We start from the raw sequence: 22,520 nt of genomic DNA on the forward strand, positions 1-22,520 counted from the left end.
AGCTGGGACTACAGGCGCCCACAACCGCGCCCGGCTAATTTTTTGTATTTTTAGTAGAGACGGGGTTTCACCGTGGTCTCGATCTCCTGACCTTGTGATCCGCCCGCCTCGGCCTCCCAAAGTGCTGGGATTACAGGCGTGAGCCACCGCGCCCGGCTGTGCTTAGCTTTTAATACGCATCATCTCATTAAAATGCTATGATAGGCTGGGTGTGGTAGCTCACGCCTGTAATCGCAGCACTTTGGGAGGCCGAGGCTGGCAGATCACCTGAGGTCAGGAGTTCGAGACCAGCCTGACCAACATAGTGAAACTTTGTCTCTGCGAAAAATACAAAATTAGCCGGACGTGGTGGCACATGCCTGTAATCCCGGCTACTCAGGAAGCTGAAACAGGAGAATCGCTTGAACCCAGGAGAGGGCCAGGTGCAGTGGCTCCTGCCTGTAATCCCAGCACTTTGGGAGGCTGACACAGGTGGATCACAAGGTCAGGAGTTCAAGACCAGCCTGGCCAATATGATGAAACCCCATCTCGACTAAAAATACAAAAATTAGATGAGAGTGGTGGCGCGCTCCTATAGTCTCAGCTGCTCGGGAGGCTGAGGCAGGAGAATCACTTGAACCTGGGAGGCAGAGGTTGCAGTGAGCTGAGATCCTGCCACTGCAGCCCAGGCTGGGCAACAGAGCAAGACTCTGTCTCAAAAAATAAAAATAAAAAAATAAAAATAAAAACAAGGCTAAAAGGCTACAATAATTACGTTAAGTAGGTAAGTAGGTTACTAGCATCCCCATTTTATGGAGGAAATGAGGTTTCATGAGATTAAGTCATTTGCCCAACTAGTAATGGGAAGAGCTGGAATTTGAACCTGAATCACTGTGATCTCCACTTCCCCATTACCATCTATTGTTAGTGGTTGGTTTTTGTTTGGCAGCTATATTGAGGTATAGTTGACACACAGTGAAACCTGGGAAACCGTTCCCACAAATAAGATCATAAGCATCCCCTCACCAGCCATCATCCCTAAACATCTTCTTGTGCCCCTTCCTCCTGTCCTTTCCCATCCCTGGGAAGTCACTGATCTGTTTTCACAACACCACTTATTTGCATTTTTTTTTAGAATTTTATGTAACTGGCATTATACAATATATACTCCAGTATGTTTGAATTGTTTCATGTAGCAAAATTATTTTGAGCTTGATCAATGATGAGTGTGTCCATAGTGATATTCTAGTATAAATGTAACAAATTGTTTATTCATTCATCTGTTGATGGACATTTGAAGTGCTTCCAGTTTGGGGCTGTTACAAAGAAAGCAGCAGTGAACATCTGTGTATAAATCTTTGTGTGGACATATGCTTTCATTTCTCATGGATAAATGCTAGAAATAGAATGGTTGGGCCATGCGGTTAAGAAACTCACAAACTGTTTTGCAGAGTGGTTGTGTTATTTTATGTTACACCAGTAGCCTATGAGGGTTTCAGTTACTTCGTATCCCATCAACGCTGGGTATGGTCAGTCTTTTCAATTTTGGCTGTTGTCGTAGGTGTATAATGGTATTTAATGGTTTTACATTGTGGTTTTAATCTATGTACTTTTTTTTTTTTTGAGATGGGATCTTGCTCTGTCACCTAGGTTGGAGTGTAGTGATGTGATCATAGCTCACTGACCCTGACCTCTGCCTCCTGAGTAGCTGTGACTACAGGCACACGCCACCATGCTGGCTAGTTTTTTTATTATTCATTTTTGTAGAGACAGGGTCTTGCTGTGTTGACCAGGCTAGTCTCAAACTCCTGGCCTCAAACTATCCTCCTACCTCGGCCTCCCAAAGTGTTGGGATTACAGGCGTGAGCCACCGCGTCTGGCCTAATTCACATGCTTAGAAAATGTTGGTCACTGTCTTCTGGCTTGCATTTTTCTGACAAGAAATCTGATGTCCACCTTATCTTTGTCCTTATCTTGGTTTTCTTGTAATAATGTTCTTTGTTCTTCCCTCTCCCAGCCCCTTTGAAGATTTTTCTCTTAGGGTGCCGCTTGTACTTTTCCTCATTACTTGTGCTTGGGGTCCATTGAGCTGCTTGGATTTGTGAGTTGATAGTTTTCATCAAATTGGAAACATTTTGGCCATTATCTCTTCAAATACTTTTTTTGTCTTTCTGGTCCCCTGACTTTCCAAATTCAGGGACCCCAAATTAGGCCACTGGTCCCCAACCTTTTTGGCATTGGGGACTGGTTTCATGGAAGACAATTTTTCCATGGACCGGGTTGGTTGGGGATGATTTTGGGAAGACCCAAGTGCATTACATTTATCATTAGATTCTCATAAGGAGTAAGCAGCCTAGATCCCTCCCCTGCACTGTTCACAGCAGGTTCGTGCTTCTATGAGAATCTAATGCCCTGGACAATTTGACAGGTGGAGCTCAGGCGGTAATGCTTGCTGGCCCATTGCTCACCTGCTGCTGTACGGCCCGGTTGCTAACAGGCCACGTGGCCAGTACTGGTCTCTGGCCTGGGGGCTGGGGACCCCTGTATTAGGCCACTTGAAGTTGTCCAAAGCTCCTGATGCTCTCTGTTCATTTTTTTCAGGTTTTTTTTTTTTTTTTAGTTTTATTTTAGATAGCTTCTATTGCTGTGCCTTCACATTTACCAATCTCTGTAGTGTCTCATCTGTTGATCATCTTCCAAGTCTTTATTTAACACAAGAATCTTTCATCTAGCTGCTTGATTTCCTTATCTGCTAATTTTGTCATCTGTGATTTCTGGACCAGTTTTGATTGGTTGGTTTTTTCCTCATATGGTTTGTATTTTCCTGCTTTTTGGTGTGTCTGGTACTTTCAGTTCAATGCCAGACATTATTGATTGCTAGGTTTGATATCTTATAAATATCCCTGAGCTTTGTTCTGGGACGTTGTTAATTTCCTTGGAAATGGTTTGATCTTTTCTGGCCTTGCTTTTCAACATTGCTAGGTGGGGCCAAAGCAGCATGAAGTCTGACGCTAATTTTTTCCTACCACTGAGGCAAAAGCATTCAGCATATGCTACCCAGTGTCCTTTGATGGTGAGTTTCGTCTCTGTCTTGTGGGAACAGGTACCATGACTGGCTCTGTGGGTGCCAGGCACTGGCTTTTTGGGAGCTTCGTTCTTTTTCTGTACAGCTCTCTTTTCCAGCACTCTGTCCTGTGGATTCAGGCCAGCCCTGTCTCCCTGGACTCCCAGCCATGGCTCTGCCTGGGTTCCCCTCCATGATGTGGGGCCACCAGGGGCACCCCTTATTGTTTGCCATCAGTCAGAGGTTACTACCCTTCATGACTTCCTCAGGTCCAGTGTCTTAAATCATCCTTGTGCATGCATGCGTGTGTGCGTGTGTATGTGTGTGTGTGTAATAGGTAAATCTAGCATCTGTGACTCTATCTGTACTGAAGTAGATTTTTTAAATTGCTCAGATGACTTGAATTCAATGCATCAGAATGATGAGGCTCACTGGCCCTGTGAGCGCAGTTTTCTGGGGTCTGGTTATGGACCTGGCTCGTGCTTAGGTTGGCGGGTGGCTGGCCTCTGCCCTGCTGTCAGCAGCAGTGTCCTGTCCTCGGCTCCAGCAGTGCACACTTGGCACACCTGGGACTTCCTGGTCAGCATGAGAACGGACTCCTTCAACTGCAACTCACTCTTCTGCTTTCACATTCATACTTAAAGGTTTTACTTAAACTTTGTTACAACATTCTAGTCGCACTTTTGCATCTTTTAAAACTTTCTTTTGATGGAAAGTATGACTTTCTAATAAAGAGATTGACAAGGTTGATTTTTGACATGAGACTTAAGATGCAAATGCTCTTATGATTATAAAATAATTTGTCAGATTTATCATCCATATAACACCATTTGAAATTATTTTTTATTCTTGGTAATTAAGATTTTTTATATCTGTGTCCTTTGATAAAAAAGTAAAACTGTACTAAATGTAAAAATTTAACCTGCATGGTGTCAGGCACCTGTAATCCCAGCTACTCAGGAGGCTGAGGCAGGAGAAGTGCTTGAACCTGGGAGGCGGAGGTTGCAGTGAGCCAAGATTGCGCCTCTTCACTCCAGCCTGGGCGACAGAGTGAGACTCCATCCCCCCCAAAAAAAATGTGTGTGTGTGTGTGTGTGTGTGTATATATATATAGTCTCATATCTAGAGATAACTATTAGTAATCTTATGTATTTTCTCTTAGATGCACATATATTTTTTTCAAATCATTTTCCTCACTTTCTATTTTAGTGGAAGACTTATAACCCTGCCTTCTCCCAGTTGGAAATCTGGTTCCGGTTTTTCTTTGTGGTGCTCACCTTCATCGTCACTGTGAGTACCATTCGCCTGACACAGCACGGCAGATCCCAGCCAGGAAGAAGCTGGTTGATGCAGTTACGATCTTTGGTGCAAGCCACATGGAGATTGATCTGAACTCAGATGCTCCATCCAGTGGGCTGTGCTGATATTACTACTCTGTGTGTCTGCCAAGATGCTGTCATGCGAGAAAGAATGATGTGGTATCCTGTATTCAGGATTTCTGTAGAGTGCAGGAGTCATTACACATCACCGAGTTTTAAGTAAATGTTCATCATGTGTGGTGAGAAGTGCCATTTCATGTGTATGGAAGGAAGTCTGCCTTATTTGAGTGAGCTTCTCTGAGTGCAGATGCAGCATGCTCTTGGGTTTTTATATTTTATATTTTTATAGTTGTACCAGTCCTTTGTGTTTTTGGGCATTTTCAGGAATAAGGCCAAAGAGAAGTGTTTTGGGAATGCAGGCGTTGGGCTCGTTTGGGATCTGAGGTTTCTGTCCACGAGCCCACAGTAGCTTTGGGGGAAATGCTTACCCTGAGAAACCCAAGGGAGCCCCCCAGAGCCCCAGTCTGTGAAGATGAGAATTGGTAAATTGGAGGAAGGGAAGGTGTGCTTCATGTAGTGATCTGTCGCCGCCTGAAGCATGGCGTTCTGCCCTCATCAACTGCTTGTCCTGGTGCAGGATGGTGGGGAGGTGACATTTAGAAAATGTGTCCACCCAGGAACACTTGGTATTTCTCAGAGTAACTGTGCATGGAAAGACACAGGTGTGTGCACCTGTGAGCAGATGCTCTGCTGGAGCGAAGGGTGTGGGTGCTAGAACCACAGGAAGCTGGAGGGAAGGGCGTGGGTGCTGGAGCCACAGGGAGCTGGAGGGAAGGGCGTGGGTGCTAGAACCACAGGGAGCTGGAGGGAAGGGCGTGAGTGCTGGAGCCACAGGGAGCTGGAGGGAAGGGCGTGGGTGCTAGAGCCACAGGGAGCTGGAGGGAAGGGCGTGGGTGCTGGAGCCACAGGGAGCTGGAGGGAAGGGCGTGGGTGCTGGAGCCACAGGGAGCTGGAGGGAAGGGCGTGGGTGCTGGAGCCACAGGGAGCTGGAGGGAAGGGCGTGGGTGCTGGAGCCACAGGGAGCTGGAGGGAAGGGCGTGGGTGCTGGAGCCACAGGGAGCTGGAGGGAAGGGTGTGGGTGCTGGAGCCACAGGGAGCTGGAGGGAAGGGTGTGGGTTCTAGAGCCACAGGGAGCTGGAGGGAAGGGCGTGGGTGCTAGAATCACAGGGAGCTGGAGGGAAGGGTGTGGGTGCTGGGGCCACAGGGAGCTGGAGGGAAGGGCGTGGGTGCTGGGGCCACAGGGAGCTGGAGGGAAGGGCGTGGGTGCTGGAGCCACAGGGAGCTGGAGGTTGTAGTCAGGCCCAGCCCAGGGCCTCCAGGATCCCAGGGCTCCCCCAGTGAGCTTCGTAAATGAAAGTGGAAAGCTGGTAATTGTGTCTGGATAGTCAAACTCTTGCTTCTTCTCAAAGGCTCTCTGATGCCCTGAGATTCTGCTGCCACACTCTTGAGCCCAAAGAGCTATTTATTACTCAGGGCCCTAAGTATGTTCTTAAAAAGAGGGAAGAGGCCGGGCACGGTGGCTCAAGCCTGTAATCCCAGCACTTTGGGAGGCCGAGACGGGCGGATCACGAGGTCAGGAGATCGAGACCATCCTGGCTAACACCGTGAAACCCCGTCTCTACTAAAAATACAAAAAACTAGCCGGGCGAGGTGGCGGGCGCCTGTAGTCCCAACTACTCCGGAGGCTGAGGCAGGAGAATGGCGTAAACCCGGGAGGCGGAGCTTGCAGTGAGCTGAGATCCGGCCACTGCACTCCAGCCCGGGCTACAGAGCAAGACTCCGTCTCAAAAAAAAAAAAAAAAAAAAAAAAGAGGGAAGATGGTCCCTAGGCAAGGAAATCCACATTGCCTAGAAAACTACTGGCTTATATCAGATTATAAGAAAACAAATCAACAACAAAACCCTGGCCTAAAAATTATAAGTTATGTAATGTTTTGAAGTAGTTTAAAGAAACTTCTTCCACAGGCCTAACACACTTTCTGCAGGGAGGTGTTTGAAAAGAAACGCATCCTCTGACCATTGTTACGAGACTCCTACATTCTCTTGGCTTTGCGTGGGTGAGCCCTGGCACCATCTTGGAAGCTGCTGCCATCTGTAGCATTTGCACTGCCGGGAACTTGAGGCTCCTGTCACACCCACGGATGTGGCCTGTGTCCTGGGTGGGTCCTTCTGAGTGCGGGCTCTCTGGAGCAGGCCCAATGGAAGTGGGCCTTGTTTTCCTCACCGGTGGAGGTGAGGGGGCAGGTGCTCTTCCCTATTGCAGGGATTACGTTCCTCCTCCTCTCCTGCTCCTATGAGGACAGCTAGGAACCTGTCTTAGCTGTTGCTTCTCTGCAGAAAGTAACAACCTTGTCTTGGTTGTCACTGATGGTCTCCAGGACACAGTAGACAATTCAGCCAGGGCTTGAATTGTCTACTTAAGGCAATTCAATTGTCTGCTTAAGGCAGTGGATCTTAATGGGGCACCTAGACCATTGATTAGAGAAGACAACCTGGTATGCAGGCAAGGTGTGAGCAAACCCTGCGGGCAAGGTGTGAGCAAGGGCTGTAAGAGCAAGGTGTAAGCAAAGGCTGCAAGCAAGGTGTGAGCAAAGGCTTCGAGCAAAGGCAGTAACTGGAGGCCTGATTTGGTTTGCAGTGCCTGTTTGCGCATTCCCTCCGGAAATTTTCCATGAGAGACTGGGGCATCGAGCAGAAGTGGATGTCTGTTCTCCTGCCTCTGCTGCTGCTTTACAATGGTGGGTAGTTCCATTTTTACTTAGGAACTTTCCCCTTTAACACGTAAAGCTGGAGGCCAGGTGCAGGGTTGTGCCTGTCATCCCAGCACTTTGAGAGGCTGGGGCAGGAGGATTGCTTGAAGCCAGGAGTTTAACAACAGCCTGGGTAACATAGCGAGACTCTACAAAAAATAAAATTAGCTGGGCACGGTGGTGCGTGCCTGTGGTCCCAACTACGTGGGAGGCTGAGGTGGGAGGATTGCTTGAGCCCAGGAGTCTGAGGCTGCAGTGAGTCATGATGGCACCACTGCACTCCAGCCTGGGTAACAGCAAGACCCTGTCTCTTAAAACAAAACAACAAAGAAGTAAAGCGGGAAGGCATCTGGGAGATGGCCTAGGCCCAGAAGAGCCTGTAGGGAGCCCCAGAAGGAACATGTAGCCGTGTGCTCCCTGGCGCCCCAGGAGCCATGTTCCACCGAGCTGGGGCAGATGCCTGGCTCTCTAACAAATAGGCGGCTGTTTGGTAGTTAAAACTTGGATGTGCTACAGACACAGCAGTCCTGGAACTTGGCTCAAGGTGGCCAGACGTGGCTGGCTGTTCCTCTTTTCCTGCTCCAAAAGTGTTTGCTTCCTGAGCTGCCGCAGTCGGAACTCCTAGGCTCCGGGAGGAGCTAATGGTAGCGGCATACGGTGCCCTGTCACGATCAGTGCAGCAATCTGTTCAGTGGCTTTTAGGTGTTTTGGAAGACAAAATAGCCATTGGTTCACTACCTTTCCTTTGGCTCTGACCAGGGAGAAAAGCTGGTAGTGAGCTCGGACTCCGCAGAGGGATGGGGTGCTCTCTGCTAGGTGCTGACCGCGCAGAGGGTTGGGGTGCTCTCTGCCAGGTGCTTGCGGGCCTTGTTCTCCTCATGCATTTCTGCCCTTTGTGTTCCAGATCCGTTCTTCCCCCTCTCCTTCCTGGTCAACAGCTGGCTTCCGGGGATGCTGGACGACCTTTTTCAGTCCATGTTCCTGTGCGCCCTGCTGCTCTTCTGGCTGTGCGTGTACCATGGGATTCGCGTCCAGGTGAGCCGCAGCTCTCCGCACTGCTGGGGGAGGTTCCAGACTGTGTCCTCCCTTCCAAACTCTGAGGACAGCCCGGAAAGGAATTTATCTATGGAAGCCTGCCTGCAGGCCCATACTCAATAGAAAAATCACGTTATGTACAATTAATAATTTGGTTTTCTTTATTTCTTTTTACTTTTTTCTTTTTAGGGAGAAAGAAAGTGCTTAACTTTCTATTTGCCTAAATTCTTCATTGTTGGACTATTGTGGTTGGCTTCTGTTACACTAGGAATATGGCAAACGTGAGTAATTCTATTATGTGTGAAACGTCAGTCATGAAAAGCATTTGACAAAAGTGGAAAGGCCAGGCTGGGCGTGGTGGCTCACGCCTGTAATCTCAGCACTTTGAGAGGCTGACGTGGGCAAATCACTTGAGCTCAGAAGTTCAAGACCAGCCTGGGCAACATGGTGAAACCCTATCTCTACCAAAAATACAAAAATTAGCTGGTCGTGGTGGTGCACGCCTGTAGTCATAGCTTCCTGGGAGGCTGAGGCGGGAGGAATCGCTTGAGCCTGGGAGGTAGAGGTTGCAATGAGCTGAGATCGCGTTACTGCACTCTATCCTGGGCAACAGAGTGAGACCTTGTCTCAAAAAAGAAAAAAAAAAGGGGGTGTAAGGGCCTGGAATCGAAATGTGTTTTGTGAACTCATCCAGAAAAGAATCAGCTTTCAGTGTATCTAACTTGGTGACACAGTAGACCCCCCCTTGTCTTTGGGGGATTTGTTCCCAGATCCCCAGCAACTACCTGCGGTCTTGGATAGTACTGATCCTTATATATATAGCTGTTTATACCCTATGTATACCTACACTATGTTTTTCTTTTTTTTTTTTTTAGACGAGTAGGAGGGTGACTTTAGTCACAGGCTGCTCAAAAGCACAGGCTGCAGAGAACAGGATTTGGATTGGCAAACTCGTTGTACCCTCATGTCACACTTCTTCTTTGCTCCCGCCCTGGAGCATTTTGCCTGGGACTCAAAACCCCAGTGCTATTACGGGCAGTCCCCTTGCCCCTCATTCCACACCCCCACCCAAAAGCTGAAGCCTCATGACCCACTTCGAGGAAAAATATCCTGTCCTGGTTTTCTGTGTCCAGTCGGCCCTCCAAACACATCCTTCCCCTGGGACACATACTTCAGGCCGGCCTATATTATGTCAGGTGGCTGGTTGCCCTTTTCTGGGAGACTCCCAATGACTGTATCCTCTCTGCTTAAAGACTGTAGAGGCAACTGGTGTTCTCACGCAAAATGGCCAAGGTGTGGGAGACTGGATCTTTGACTCTGGCGATCTCTGGGACTGCTTTCAAGGCCAGGCCCAGGTGGGCATACTGGCAAAGGCTTTTGGGAACCTGGCGTGGGAGGAAGTAGGGAGCATCCGTTTCCACGATGATTTTCTCCAGTGGGATCTGCCTCAGCACTTCCCAGGCTTCCCAGGTGGAGGAGTACGTCGGGACCGCCGTGAGGCCCACCGACATTGGGAAAGTACTTCAGCAGGGGCTCAATGGCCAGGTAGCTGCGGTGAAGCAATGCCTATGGATCTCGTAGTCAGAGGACACACATTTTCTCATGGTGTCCAGCCGATCCTCGTCAGCTTGCCGGCAGTGGATCACCAAGGCTTCTCTAGAGACACAGCCAGCTCAGGCTGTCTCTTAAATACCTGGTGATGTTCTGGGACAATCATGGTGCACTTGAAGGAGTAATTGAAGCTTATTTCTCCAAATGCCACAGCCTTGGGATGCCTTAAGGCTTGTAAAAGATTTCTTTCCTGACTCTTACTGTAGTAGCATGGAAAATGAGAATGACAGCCAAAGGCCCCCCAGACCACATCCTCTTTGAACAGCTCTCCCCACAGGCAATTTGTCAGGGTATGAGAATGGCAGAGGTCAGAGATGCAACCCTGAAATTCCTTAGTGAAGGAGCTGCTGTAAATTCTTCTGAACTTAGTCAAGGTCCCTTTGAAAGACAACTTGGAAGATAGCGTGTCCAAGTGACAATGGGTATCAATGAAGCCCTGTTGTAGGCTTGGCTCCCAGTGGCTCATTGGCAGGGAACTGGATGCGTGTCCTCCACAAGGACGTGGAGGCGTCTCCTTGGAATGTTTTTTTCTGCTTCACCTCTTTTCCTCCCAAGTTTCTGGAGAAGTGAAATGAATGGGAATTCTAGGAGCTGCCTTCCTCTGAGGCCTCCACATCTCAGGAGCTGTTGTGGGAGCTCATTGCAGAGTTGGGGGAAGAATCACTCAGGCGTTCCGGCTGCTCCTCCCGGCCTGCACTGTGTCATTGCTGCTGCTGCCCACAGAGAGGTGGCTGGAAGGTGTGGGGCTGCTGGTGCACTAGCTGACATGCGCCAAGTACTACTGTACAGATGTGGCAGGTACATGACATAGTGGCAAAGAAAGAAGGCTCTGAAATGGCTGAGGGTTTCAGCGAGACGGGTTCCTCCTGAGAGAATCTGACCGTGGAGATCTCCACATCAGACCAGTTGCTTCCTGTAGAGGGGTGCCCCATCACCACCTCCCTATCTTTATGCTTTTGGATTTCTAAATGGGAGTCATCCAAAAACTCTAGGGGTGGAGAGCGTTTGTCAGTGACTGTCCTTTGGTCCCCAGGGGGCTCCTTGATGGGTTTCTCCTGAGAGTTTGTAACTACTCTCCTGTCATAGAAGCTGCCCGTCTCTGGCACGGTCTTGTCCTTCTCCACTGACCTCTGGGATTGACTCTTTATCCTTCTGAGCAGGGGTGACTGTGACACTCCTGGCTGTTCCTTCTCAGTCCTGACTGGTCCTTCACTCCTGGCTGGTTCTTCTCCACAACTGGGACACTCTGCTATGCTTGGATTTGCACTAGTGACAGCCTCTCCCTTCCTTTTCGGCATCGATTTCCCCTGGATGTCCTGGTTAGCCTTCAGGTGGATCATTGTGGAGCCCTGATCTCGAAGTCTATCCCGCTTGCTTTTCTGGACCTTGTTGGGATTCTCAGTCATGACATTCTGACTCACCTTCAGCTGCAAATTCAGAGTTCATGGAGTTACAACAACTGTCTTTGGAATCAACCTTAAAACTGCAGGCTTCCTTTTCTAGAGAAGCTATTTCTTCTAGAGAGGGATTGGTAGGATGTGGAAGGGTTCCCCCTGACAAAAGGACCCCCCCTCCAGTGCTCTGAATCAGGAATCAGGCAGCCTTTGGTGGTGGCCCCACCCACACCTGTGCCCGAGGAATGTGGGAGGAGTGTAAGAGTTAAAGAAAGAGGAAAGAAACAGGAAAAGTGGCTCAACAGTCAAAGACAGGTTTGTTTTGGACAGTAAACCTGAGAGGGCCTTCTGGCCGAGTTAGGTCAGAGGCACTGTCTCTTATAGACTAAGAGTATTTAAGGGTTCAGGGCAGGAGAGCTTATCACAGACTTGGAATGTTTCTGTGTCTCTTCCTCTTGCTTATCTGGGAGGGGGAGTTTTTGTGTCTGTTCCCATACATCTTCCTGCAGCTGCAGGGAACCCCTCCCCACCCGCTAGTCCAGTTTTAGCTTGTCTGTCTGAGCGCATATAAAGGGAAAGGAATGTGCTTATTAGGGCCCACTTTTTTACCGGGGCCCATTTCTATGGGGCCCATTTACACTCCCAAAACGTGAGTGTGAAGTTTGGTGGTCACCCAAGAGACTTCCCCCCTCCCTCTGTGCCCAGCTGTCTTATCTGTGTTCTACTGTCTGCTCTTTCTGGCTGCTTGTTGATAGAAGTGATTTCCTTGAAATGCATGAAGTTAGAAAGGGAGCTGGAACTGAAAGTGGTGGCGTTTATCCAAGGTGATGGTGCTCCTGCTCTGTCATTCCAGACCCTATAGTTATAAAAGGATCAGGGGTGACGTGTTCTTTTTGGTTACTTCCTGCTGGGCGGGAGAGGTGGAGAGTCCTTTGGTCTTGGATTGACTGCAGGAGCGGTGCTGTCTGTAGATGTTTTGGGTAGTTGTCTGTGAAATAGCCATGCTCCTGTCAGTTAAGAATCTTTGAAAAAGGTTAGTTAGGCAGGGTAAAAACATTAGTCCTAGGCATATTATTAGGAGAGGGCGCAGGAATGGGATGACCCGTGGAATGATTTTTGTTCCCAAACCAGTAATTTATTTGCTGGTTTTGGTATTCGCTTAGCCTTTTAACCCTTTCTTTGAGATTTTTAGCAGTGTCTCTTAGGAGGCCTGATTGGTTGAGATAGAAGCCACATTTTCCCAGTGAGAAGCAGAGGCACACATTTGAAAAGACCCATGTGTTATTTTTTGTTAGTAACTTATTCCTGCTATAAGGATAGTAATAAAGCAAAATGCTACAGTAATTGAGACTGTCTGTCTGATATCCCACCCTCAGGATGCTAGCGTATGGTCCTACTGTAAATAGTCAAGTAAAGCGTCCCGCAAGGGTGGCGTAGTAAATAATTTCCATAAAAAAGCTTTAATATTTGGCTTAAAAGGAGTGGTAGAAACGACAAAAAGTATTTGGTGAGGTAGGAGTGAGACTGAGTCAGATGCGTAATGTTCACTCAGTTACTTATTTTTTATGATTTTCGGTTAAGATTTCTTGTTTCTTTACATTGATATTTAGGACATTCCTCTGGGCTGTTAGGAGTTGCTTCCTCAGCTTTTCAGGCTTTGACTTGAGTGTGATGTATGCAGGAGTTGATTCCTGTGACAGATGTAATTTAAACTGTAGAAAACAGTAAAAATTGGAAAACATCAGTCAAGACTAGAATTTAACAGGTGTGCTATAGTTTTTGAAACCTAATTTTCTCTCTCCAGTTTCCCATTTTTATTAAAAGACAAATCATGATAGGACTGGTTTGCTTTATTATACTCGGCTTAATTATTATTTGTATACAGTGCAGCAAGAGTAATTATTTGCTATATATGCCTTTTAAATTGGCTTTGATGGAAATTTTTTCCATAGAAGGAACCCGAGATAAGACTTTCCAAAGCCAAACCCAGCCATTGATTTGGACCATTAAATACCTGTGAGTTGGGCAAATTCCTTTCCTCTTGAGGTTTCAAGATAACTTGGGGTTCCTGGCCTGTCAGAAAGTGACATGCTTTGCTTAGCACAGGTCAGAAACCCAGTACAGGGACTGTGTACCCAAAATATGAGGCCAGTTTCCAGGGGCTTTCTTGGCTACCTAAGTCAAGTTCGATTCCTTAAAGGAGAGCACACCATTCCAGTCAAAGCCTTGGCAAAATGACCAGTTTCTCCAATTGTGTTCTGTTACACAAGAAAATAGAGTCTTATTGCACTGATGCAAACAACAATATTGTTGTAGTTTGAGAATACTTATAACTAGTTTTCAAATTCTAGAGGAACTAGGCAGAGAGAAACAAACATTTTAAAATCCTACCTACAGGAGTATACTTAGTTTCTGTTGATTGGAATAGTTTCAGAAATAATGCTACCAGTTCCTCTCTGTACCTCTGGTAGAATTTGGCTGTGAATCCGTCTGGTCCTGGACTTTCTTGGTTGGTAGGCTATTAATTATTGCCTCAAATTCAGAGCCTGTTATTGGTCTCTTCAGGGATTCAGCTTCTTCCTGGTTTCGTCTTGGGAGGGTGTATATGTCCAGGAATTTACCCATTTCTTCTAGATTTTCTAGTTTATTTGCGTAGAGATGTTCATAGTATTCTCTGATGGTAGTTTGTATTTCTGTGGGGTTGGTGGTGATATCCCCTTTAATTTTTTTTTTTTTTTCTTTTTTCTTTTTTCTTTTTTTTGAGAGGGAGTCTTGCTCTGTCGCCCAGGCTGGAGTGCAGTGGCGGGATCTCGGCTCACTGCAAGCTCCGCCTCCCGGGTTCACGCTATTCTCCTGCCTCAGCCTCCCGAGTAGCTGGGACTATAGGCGCCCGCCACGTCACCCGGCTAGTTTTGTTGTATTTTTTTAGTAGAGACGGGGTTTCACCGTGTTAGCCAGGATGGTCTCGATCTCCTGACCTCGTGATCCGCCCATCTCGGCCTCCCAAAGTGCTGGGATTACAGGTTTGAGCCACCGCGCCCGGCCTCCCCTTTATTTTTTATTGCGTCTATATGATTCTCTCTATTAGTCTTGCTAGCAGTCTGTTTTATTGATCTTGTCAAAAAACCAGCTCCTGGATTCATTGATTTTTTTTTTTTTTTTGAAGGGTTTTTTGTCTCTCAATCTCCTTCAGTTCTGCTCTGATCTTAATTATTTCTTGCCTTCTGCTAGCTTTTGAATTTGTTTGCTCTTGCTTCTCTAGTTCTTTTAATTTTGATGTTAGGGTGTCAATTTTAGATCTTTTCCTGCTTTCTCTTGTGGGCATTTAGTGCTATAAATTTCCCTCTACACACTGCTTCAAATGTGTCCCAGAGAGGGTGGTATGTTGTGTCTTTGTTCTCATTGGTTTCAAAGAACATCTTTATTTCTGCCTTCATTTCGTTATGCACCCAGTAGTCATTCAGGCGTAGGTTGTTCATTTTCCATGTAGTTGTTTGGTTTTGAGTGAGTTTCTTAATTCTGAGTTCTAATTTGATTGGGCTGTGGTCTGAGAGACAGTTTGTTATGATTTCTGTTCTTTTAAATTTGCTGAGGAGTGCTTTACTTCCAACTATGTGGTCAATTTTGGAATAAGTGTGACGTGGTGCTGAGAAGAATGTATATGCCATTGATTTGGGGTGGAGAGTTCTGTAGATGTCTATTAGGTCCACTTAGTGCAGAGCTGACCAGCGTTCAAGTCCTGGATATCCTTGTTAACTTTCTATCTCATTGATCTAATGTTGACAGTGGGGTGTTAAAGTCTCCCATTATTATTCTGTGGGAGTCTAAGTCTCTTTGTAGGTCTCTAAGGACTTGCTTTATGAATCTGGGTGCTCCTGTACGGGGTGCATATATATTTAGGATAGTTAGCTCTTCTTGTTGCATTGATCCCTTTACCATTATGTAATGCCCTTTGTCCCTTTTGATCTTTGTTGGTTTAAAGTCTGCTTTGTCAGAGACTAGGATTGCAACCCCTGCTTTTTTTTGTTTTCTGTTTGCTTGGTAGATCTTCCTCCATCCCTTTATTTTGAGCCTATCCGTGTCTCTACATGTGAGATGGGTCTCCTGAATACAGCACACTGATGAGTCTTGACTCTTTATCCAATTTGCCAGTCTGTGTCTTTTAATTGGGGCATTTAGCCCATTTATGTTTAAGGTTAATATTGTTATGTGTGAATTTGATCCTGTCATTATGATGTTAGCTGGTTATTTTGCTTGTTAGTTGATGCTGTTTCTTCCTAGCATTGATGGTCTTTACAATTTGGCATGTTTTTGCAGTGGCTGGTACCAGTTTTTCCTTTTGGTTAGTGCTTCCTTTAGGAGCTCTTGTAAGCCAGGCCTGATGGTGACAGAATCTCTCAGCATTTGCTGTCTGCAAAGGATTTTATTTCTCCTTCACTTATGAAACTTAGTTTGGCTGGATATGAAATTCTCGGTTGAAAATTATTTTCTTTAAGAATGTTGAATGTTGGCCCCCACTCTCCTCTGGCTTGTAGAGTTTCTGCGGAGAGATCTGCTGTTAGTCTGATGATCTTCTCTTTGTGGGTAACCCGTCCTTGCACTCTGGCTGCCCTTAACATTTTTTCCTTCATTTCAGCCTTAGTGAATCTGACAATTAGGTGTCTTGGGGTTGCTCTTCTCGAGGAGTATCTTTGTGGTGGTCTCTGTATTTCCTGAATTTGAATGTTGGCCTGCCTTGCTAGGTTGGGGAAGTTCTCCTGGATAATATCCTGAAGAGTGTTTTCCAACTTTTCCATTCTCCCCCTCACTTTCACTACACCAATCAAACATAGATTTGGTCTTTTCACAGAGTCCCATATTTATTGGAGGCTTTGTTCATTTCTTTTTACTCTTTTTTCTCTGAACTTCTCTTCTTGCTTCATTTCATTCATTTGATCTTCAATCACTGATACTCTTTCTTCCACTTGATTGAATCAGCTACTGAAGCTTGTGCATGCATCATGTAGTTCTCATGCCATGGTTTTCAGCTCCATCACGTCATTTAAGGTCTTCACTGCACTGTTTATTCTAGTTAGCCATTTGTTTTTTTTTTTCAAGGTTTTTAGCTTCTTTGCAATGGGTTTGAACATCCTCCTTTAGCTTGGAGAAGTTTGTTATTACTGATCTTCTGAAGCCTACTTCTGTCAGCTTGTCAAAGTCATTCTCCATCCAGCTTTGTTCCATTGCTGGCGAGGAGCCGTGATCCTTTGGAAGAGAAGAGGCGCTCTGGTTTTTAGAATTTTCAGCTTTTCTACTCTGGTTTCCCCATCTTTGTGGTTTTATCTACCTTTGGTCTTGATGATGGTGATATACAGATGGGGTTTTGGTGTGGATGTCCTTTTTGTTGATGTTGATGCTATTCTTTTCTGTTTTTAGTTTTCCTTCTAACAGTTAGGACCCTCAGCTGCACGTCTGTTGGGGTTTGCTGGAGGTCCACCCCAGACCCTGTTTGCCTGGGTATCACCAGCGGAGGCTGCAGAACAGCAAATATTGTAGAACAGCAAGTATTGCTGCCTGATCCTTCCTCTGGAAGCTTCATCTCAGAGGGGCACCCGGCTGTATGAGGTGTCAGTCGGCCCCTATTGGGAAATTCTCCCAGTTAGGCTACTCAGGGGTCAGGGACCCACTTGAGGAGGCAGTTTGTCCATTCTTATGTCTCAGATTCCGTGCTGGGAGAACCACTGCTTTCTTCAGAGCTGTCAGACAGGAACGTTTAAGTCTGCAGAAGTTTCTGCTGCCTTTTGTTCAGCTATGCCCTGCCCCCAGAGGTGGAGTCTACAGAGGCGCAGGCAGGCCTCATTGAGCTGAGGTGGACTCCACCCAGTTCGAGCTTCCCACCTGCTTTGTTTACTGACTTAAGCTTCAGCAATGGCAGACATCCCTACCCCAGCCTTGCTGCTGCCTCGCAGTTCCATCTCGGACTGTTGCGCTAGCAGTGAGCAAGGCTCTGTGGGCGTGGGACCTGCCGAGCCAGGCACGGGATATAATCTCCTTGTGTGCTGTTTGCTATAAGACCATTGGGAAAGTACAGTATTAGGGCGGGAGTTTCCCAATTTTCCAGGTACCTTCTGTCACAGCTTCCCTTGGCTAGGAAATGAAATTCCCCGACCCCTTGCACTTCTCGGGTGAGGTGATGGCCCGCCTTGCTTCGGCTCACACTCCGTGGGCTGCATCCACTTTCCAACAAGTCTCAGTGAGTTGAACCCGGTACCTCAGTTGGAAATGCAGAAATCAGCCATCTTCTGGTTCGCTCACGCTGGCTGCTGTAGACTGGACCTGTTCCTATTCGGCCACCTTGGAATGAACCAGCAATCCTATTTAATTTTAACCAATTTGACCATGAAGTGAGGTTTTTACTAACCTGTTATGACCCTTGACAAGTTTTGCTAAAGAGTAGATTGGGCATTTTAAGAAAACCTTGTGCTTTTATTTTAGTAATTATAGAAAAAAAATCCATATAATACCCTTTTGAATTTAATAAATATGTTTACACACAGTTTTCTTTACAGGATTAATTTTTACAATCTTTTTTAAAATTTACTTAAGCTGTTCAATTTAATTTTAAAATTAAATGAGGAGGGGCGGGGTTTGGGGCTAAGGACTTTGGGGCAGGAGGGGCAGGGGGTCGGATGGGCAAGGAACAGAATGCAGAGGGTTGAGTGTGGAGGGGGTTCACGTGCAAGGTCTAAAGGGGTTTTGGAGGAAGGAGAGACCTGCGGAGGGTTTTTCATTTTGTTTTGTTTTGTTTTGTTTTTAAAGAGAAGGATGTCAGCTGGGCACGGTGGCTCACGCATGTAATCCCAGCACTTTGGGAGGCCAAGGCAGGCCGATCATGAGGTCAGGAGATTGAGACGATCCTGGCCAACATGGTGAAATGCTGTCTGTACAAAATACAAAAAATTAGCCGGGTGTGGTGGCGGGCGCCTGTAGTCTCAGCTACTTGGGAGGCTGAGGCAGGAGAATCACTTCAACCTGGGAGGCACAGGTTGCAGTGAGCCAAGATTGCGCCACTGCACTCCAGCCTGATGACAGAGTGAGACTCCGTCTCAAAAAAAAAAAAAAAAAAAAGGATGTCACTCAGGGTGCAAGCTTGACATAGGGAGGGTAGAAGAAAGCCTGAATATAGGGAATCTCTTGCCATTTGCCATTCCTGGTGATAAAATTGTCGAGGTCCCTGAGAATCTGAAAGTTAAAAGGGTGCCGTTTTCAGGCGATCGGCTGTTACTATCTCATTTGTATTGGGTCCAGGCTGTGTTGCAATAAAAGCTAAACACTTTGGCTTTAGGCTTCCCTGTGAGCCAAGTTTGGCGAGGTTGTGAAGGAGACAGCCCAGAGGGGAGACGTGGGAATGTGGATGGTTTGGCACCATGTGGACTGGTGAGAGGAGGCCGAGTGGGTCTATTTTTATTAGGTATCCCCAGACAAAACAGACCCGGAATCTTCTTTCCAAAGAGAACAGTTAAGCTGAGAAGAAACTGGGTGTCCCCAAGATGTCCTCTAACTTAGTCCCACTGGTCCTCTGAGGACCAGGACGGCAGGCAGAACTTTCTCAGGTACCGCGAGAAAGCCAGGAGAAGGCAGATCTTACCAGCCAGCTGAATTAGTGTCTGATGTTGGATGTTCCTGTTGATATCAGCAAAGGGCCTCCCAAACTGGAGTGCGCGAGGAAGAGAGGGAGAGAGAGAAGAGGGAGGAAGAGGGAGCAAGGGTTAGGGAGTGAAATAACCCATTGCCGGCGGTTGGAGGTGGATTCCTGAGACCTGAGGGTTTTGAGAGCCCACTGGGGAGTAGCCCCGGCCCAAGCCTCGCAGTCCCCTTCCGATTAGTTGTCCTCCTCACACAAATTGCTCAAAAAATGAAGCAACAGAAGAGATGGGGTGTGTGGCCAGAGACTCTCAGGATCCAGGAGTTAACTCAGGACGAGCTGTCGCTGCCCACTGCTTCCTGGGTTGCAGGAGAGCCTCTGCCCCCAACATCCGTCCTGGGTTTCAGCACCAAATATAAGCGTTAAAGAGGAAAGAAACACGAAAAGCGACTCAACAGTCAAAAACAGGTTTATTTTGGACAATAAACCTGAGAGGGCCTTGTGGCCGAGTTAGGTCGGAGGTGCTGTCTCTTACAGGCTTAGTGTATTTAAGGGTTCAGGGTGGGAGAGCCTATCAGAGGCTCGAAATGTTTCTGTGTCTCTCTGTCTTGCTTATCTGGGAGGGAGAGTTTTGTGTCTGTTCCCATACATCTTCCTGCAGCTGCAGGCATACCCACCAAGTCTGCTTTAGCTTGCCTGTGTTTCCCTGTAGTGCACCTAAAGGGAAAGGAATGTGCTTATTAGGGCCCACTGTTTTACTGGGGCCCATGGTATGACTGTGAAGTTTGGTGGTTACCCAAGAGACTTTCCCCCCTTACTCTGTGCCCAGCTGTGTTATCTGTGTTTTACTATCTGCTTTTTTCTGGCTGCTTGTTGTTTGAAGTGATTTCCTTGAAATGCGTGAGGTTAGAAAGGGAGCTGGAACTGAAAGTGGCGGTGTTTGTCCAAGATGATGGTGCTCCTGCTCTGTCGAGGAGGAGTGACTTCTGTGGTGGGATGAGCCCCAGGAGAATCTCGGCGAAGCAAGCCACATGATCCTCTTCCTGGGCTTTCACGCGCTTGGGGCTGCCAGCCCGTCCTGAACGCGACACAGAGCTCTGAACTGACCGGCTGAGGGGCCACATCACCAGGCTCCCAGAGGCAGCTGCGCTTGCCAGGACACCTTCCCGCATGCTCCTGCGTGGTACTTGACCTCGTGCCAATCCAGCACCATGGACCCCCTTCCTCCTTCTTCCCACTGCCCATCACAGTTCTCACAGTTTCAGAGATGCCAAAGTGCTTTGGAGAAGTCAGAATGCTCCGATATTTACGAAAGGCTTCGGTGTGGCTTCCGAGCTCAGTGTGCTTCCGAGATCACCAAATGCTTCTGTCTGTGCAGGCTGCTTAGAGATGCCTAACTGCTCTGGGGCTACAAAGCGCTTTGATTACTTTGCAGTACAAAGCCCAGAGCTGTCAAAGCACTTCAGAAGACCGCAAGGGGCTTTAAGGTTCACACATGGCTGCTGACCCATGGGCTCCTGCAGCTCACCCAGCTGCCCTGGGCTGGAAGGGGCCCAAGCGCCCCTCAGAGCCAGCCGCACCCCTCAAGGCCGCCTCCAGACAGCCCACCTGGCTGCCGAGGCCCAGACACCCGCCATGCCTGCCCCGTTGGGCCACCCACACTGTTCTGCCCGGCCCGACCTCTGCCCAAGATGAGACCACTCTGACCTCCCCAGTGCCCGCCCTCTGGTATGTTTTTCCGTATACATACATACCTATGATAAAGATTATATGTTAGGCTCATAATAAGTAATAAAATAGAAAAACTGTAACAATATGTTATAATAAAAGTTGTGTGACCTGCTGTCTCTCTTTCAAAATAGCCTGTATTCTTCTGGTGATGATGTGAGATGGCCCAGTCCCGGTGTGTGGGATAGGTGAGGGGAATGGTGTAGGCATCGTGACATAGGGCTGGGCTGCTCCTGAGCTTCCTGTGATGTGTCGGGAGGGTCACACAGCCGCGACAGTGTCGGTGGTTGTGTGTCAGGAGCAGATGATGTGGCTGACAGGTGAGCCGCATTTGCAGCCCCAGGGTACACGGGATAAAGGGGTGGCGCCCGTCCCTGGGTAGATGGTGCAAGATGTCATCGTGCTGTCAGATTGGCATGCAATTTAAAACTTAGGAAATGCCCTTTTCTGGAATGTTCCATTTAATGTTTTCTGACTGCAGTTGATCTTCATTAACTGAAACTGCGGACAGCTGTGTGGCTTGAACTGACAAATTTGTTTCTGCTTAAATGACTTATGGAGAATCCACAATTGTACTGGTCTAAGATGGAAAATGAAAAAGACCATGTCCTTTTTGATTTCGCCCTTGGAGAGAGAAGCCCTTGTTGTAGGAGTGAATCTTAGGTGGCTCCTGGCTCTCCACTGTCCACCGATGCTCTGCTGCGTCCACACACTTTCAAGCCCTGTGCCCGCTCCCACGCTGGATCTTTGTGAGTGCTTTTGTCCTGTAAAACGGCCCCACAGCGGAAGCCTAGTGTGGTAGCAGCCTGGTTCACATGAACAGGACTTCGACGGAGTAGCTCCGTTTCCGGGTATGACTTTGGAGCCCAGCATGCCTAGTTTCATGCCACAGTGACGCAAGCGAGTCACCCCGTCTGCTCCAGTCCCCTGTCCCCAATTCCCGGTCGTCTCAGCCACTCATTTTCATTTTGAAAATCTCATGGAAGTTTCTATTTGCTTTTATTGCTTTCTTTGTTTACTTGTCTATTTTTTAGTACTCGTGCCATTAAAAAGGTGACCGGAAAAACAGCTTTTAAAACTGTAAGAGAAATAGTATAGGGCTTTGTGTAATAAAACATACTGCAACTTTCCAACACTGATACCTGTGGACATTTGGTAGGACTGTATGCTTTTTCCATGTGAAATACGAAATTGAGGATTTCTCATAAATTTAGGATTGCTTTGTAAAAATATTTCACTATTGGTAGAAAGTAGTTTATATTAATAAGTACAAAAACCAGAAAGTCAGTGAGAAAAAATGTAAAATAAAAAGGTAGTTATTAATCTGCAGTTATTTACAATGTCAATTTTCAGAGTTAACGAATTACATGATCCAATGTACCAGTACCGAGTTGACACCGGGAATTTCCAGGTAAGGATTGTTCATGAAGCCTGCAATTTTTCTTCTTAATGCTGTTTTATAAAATTACTGAAATTTGTGACTTAAATTGTTCTGTTGAGCTTGCTGACTACTTGGGAAGGACTGCATAGAAAGTTCAAGGGTGGAAGATTTGGGGAAACATTTTTTTCTTTTTTTTGGGGGGATGGAGTCTTGCTCTTGTCACCCAGGCTGGAGTGCAGTGGTGCGATCTTAGCTCACTGTGCAGCCTCTGCCTCCTGGGTTCAAGTGATTCTTCTGCCTCAGCCTTCTCAGGAACTGGGACGATGGGCGTGCACCACGACACCTGGCTAGTTTCTGTATTTTTAGTAGAGATAGGGTTTCACCATATTGGCCAGACTGGTCTCCAACTCCTGACCTCAAGTGATTTACCCATTTTGGCCTCCCAAAGTGCTGGGATTATAGGCGTAAGCCACTGTGTACCCAGCAGAAAAGCTCTTTTTTTGTTGTTGTTGTTTTTTTTTTTTTTTTGAGACGGAGTCTCGCTCTGTCGCCCAGGCTGGAGTGCAGTGGCCGGA

General features: G+C 47.2%; 1 protein-coding gene and 1 pseudogene across 17 annotated transcripts in view; one reads left to right on the forward strand and one right to left on the reverse strand.

The window, feature by feature from the left end:
* Positions 1–22,520, forward strand: part of TMEM181 (transmembrane protein 181) — a 109,945-nt gene that overhangs the window by 73,518 nt on the left and 13,907 nt on the right. For 11 of the 17 annotated variants that reach the window (XR_012433578.1, XR_012433577.1, XM_005552210.4 and 8 more), the window contains 5 exons: positions 4,253–4,333; positions 7,061–7,160; positions 8,077–8,207; positions 8,397–8,488; positions 21,918–21,975. Coding sequence is in view for 14 of the 17 variants with exons in the window: in XM_005552210.4 (XP_005552267.2) it covers positions 4,253–4,333; positions 7,061–7,160; positions 8,077–8,207; positions 8,397–8,488; positions 21,918–21,975 (462 nt within the window). In the remaining 3 variants the exon portion in view is untranslated. Of the gene's footprint in view, positions 1–2,961; positions 3,053–4,252; positions 4,334–7,060; positions 7,161–8,076; positions 8,208–8,396; positions 8,489–9,082; positions 13,048–21,917; positions 21,976–22,520 lie in introns of those variants that run through there. The other 6 variants (XM_074037347.1, XM_074037350.1, XM_074037348.1 and 3 more) reach the window with 3 other exon arrangements.
* Positions 9,455–20,081, reverse strand: LOC102143514 (putative deoxyribonuclease TATDN2 pseudogene; annotated as a pseudogene).

This window comes from Macaca fascicularis, chromosome 4, assembly GCF_037993035.2.
Source record: "Macaca fascicularis isolate 582-1 chromosome 4, T2T-MFA8v1.1".
Lineage (NCBI taxonomy): Eukaryota > Metazoa > Chordata > Mammalia > Primates > Cercopithecidae > Macaca > Macaca fascicularis.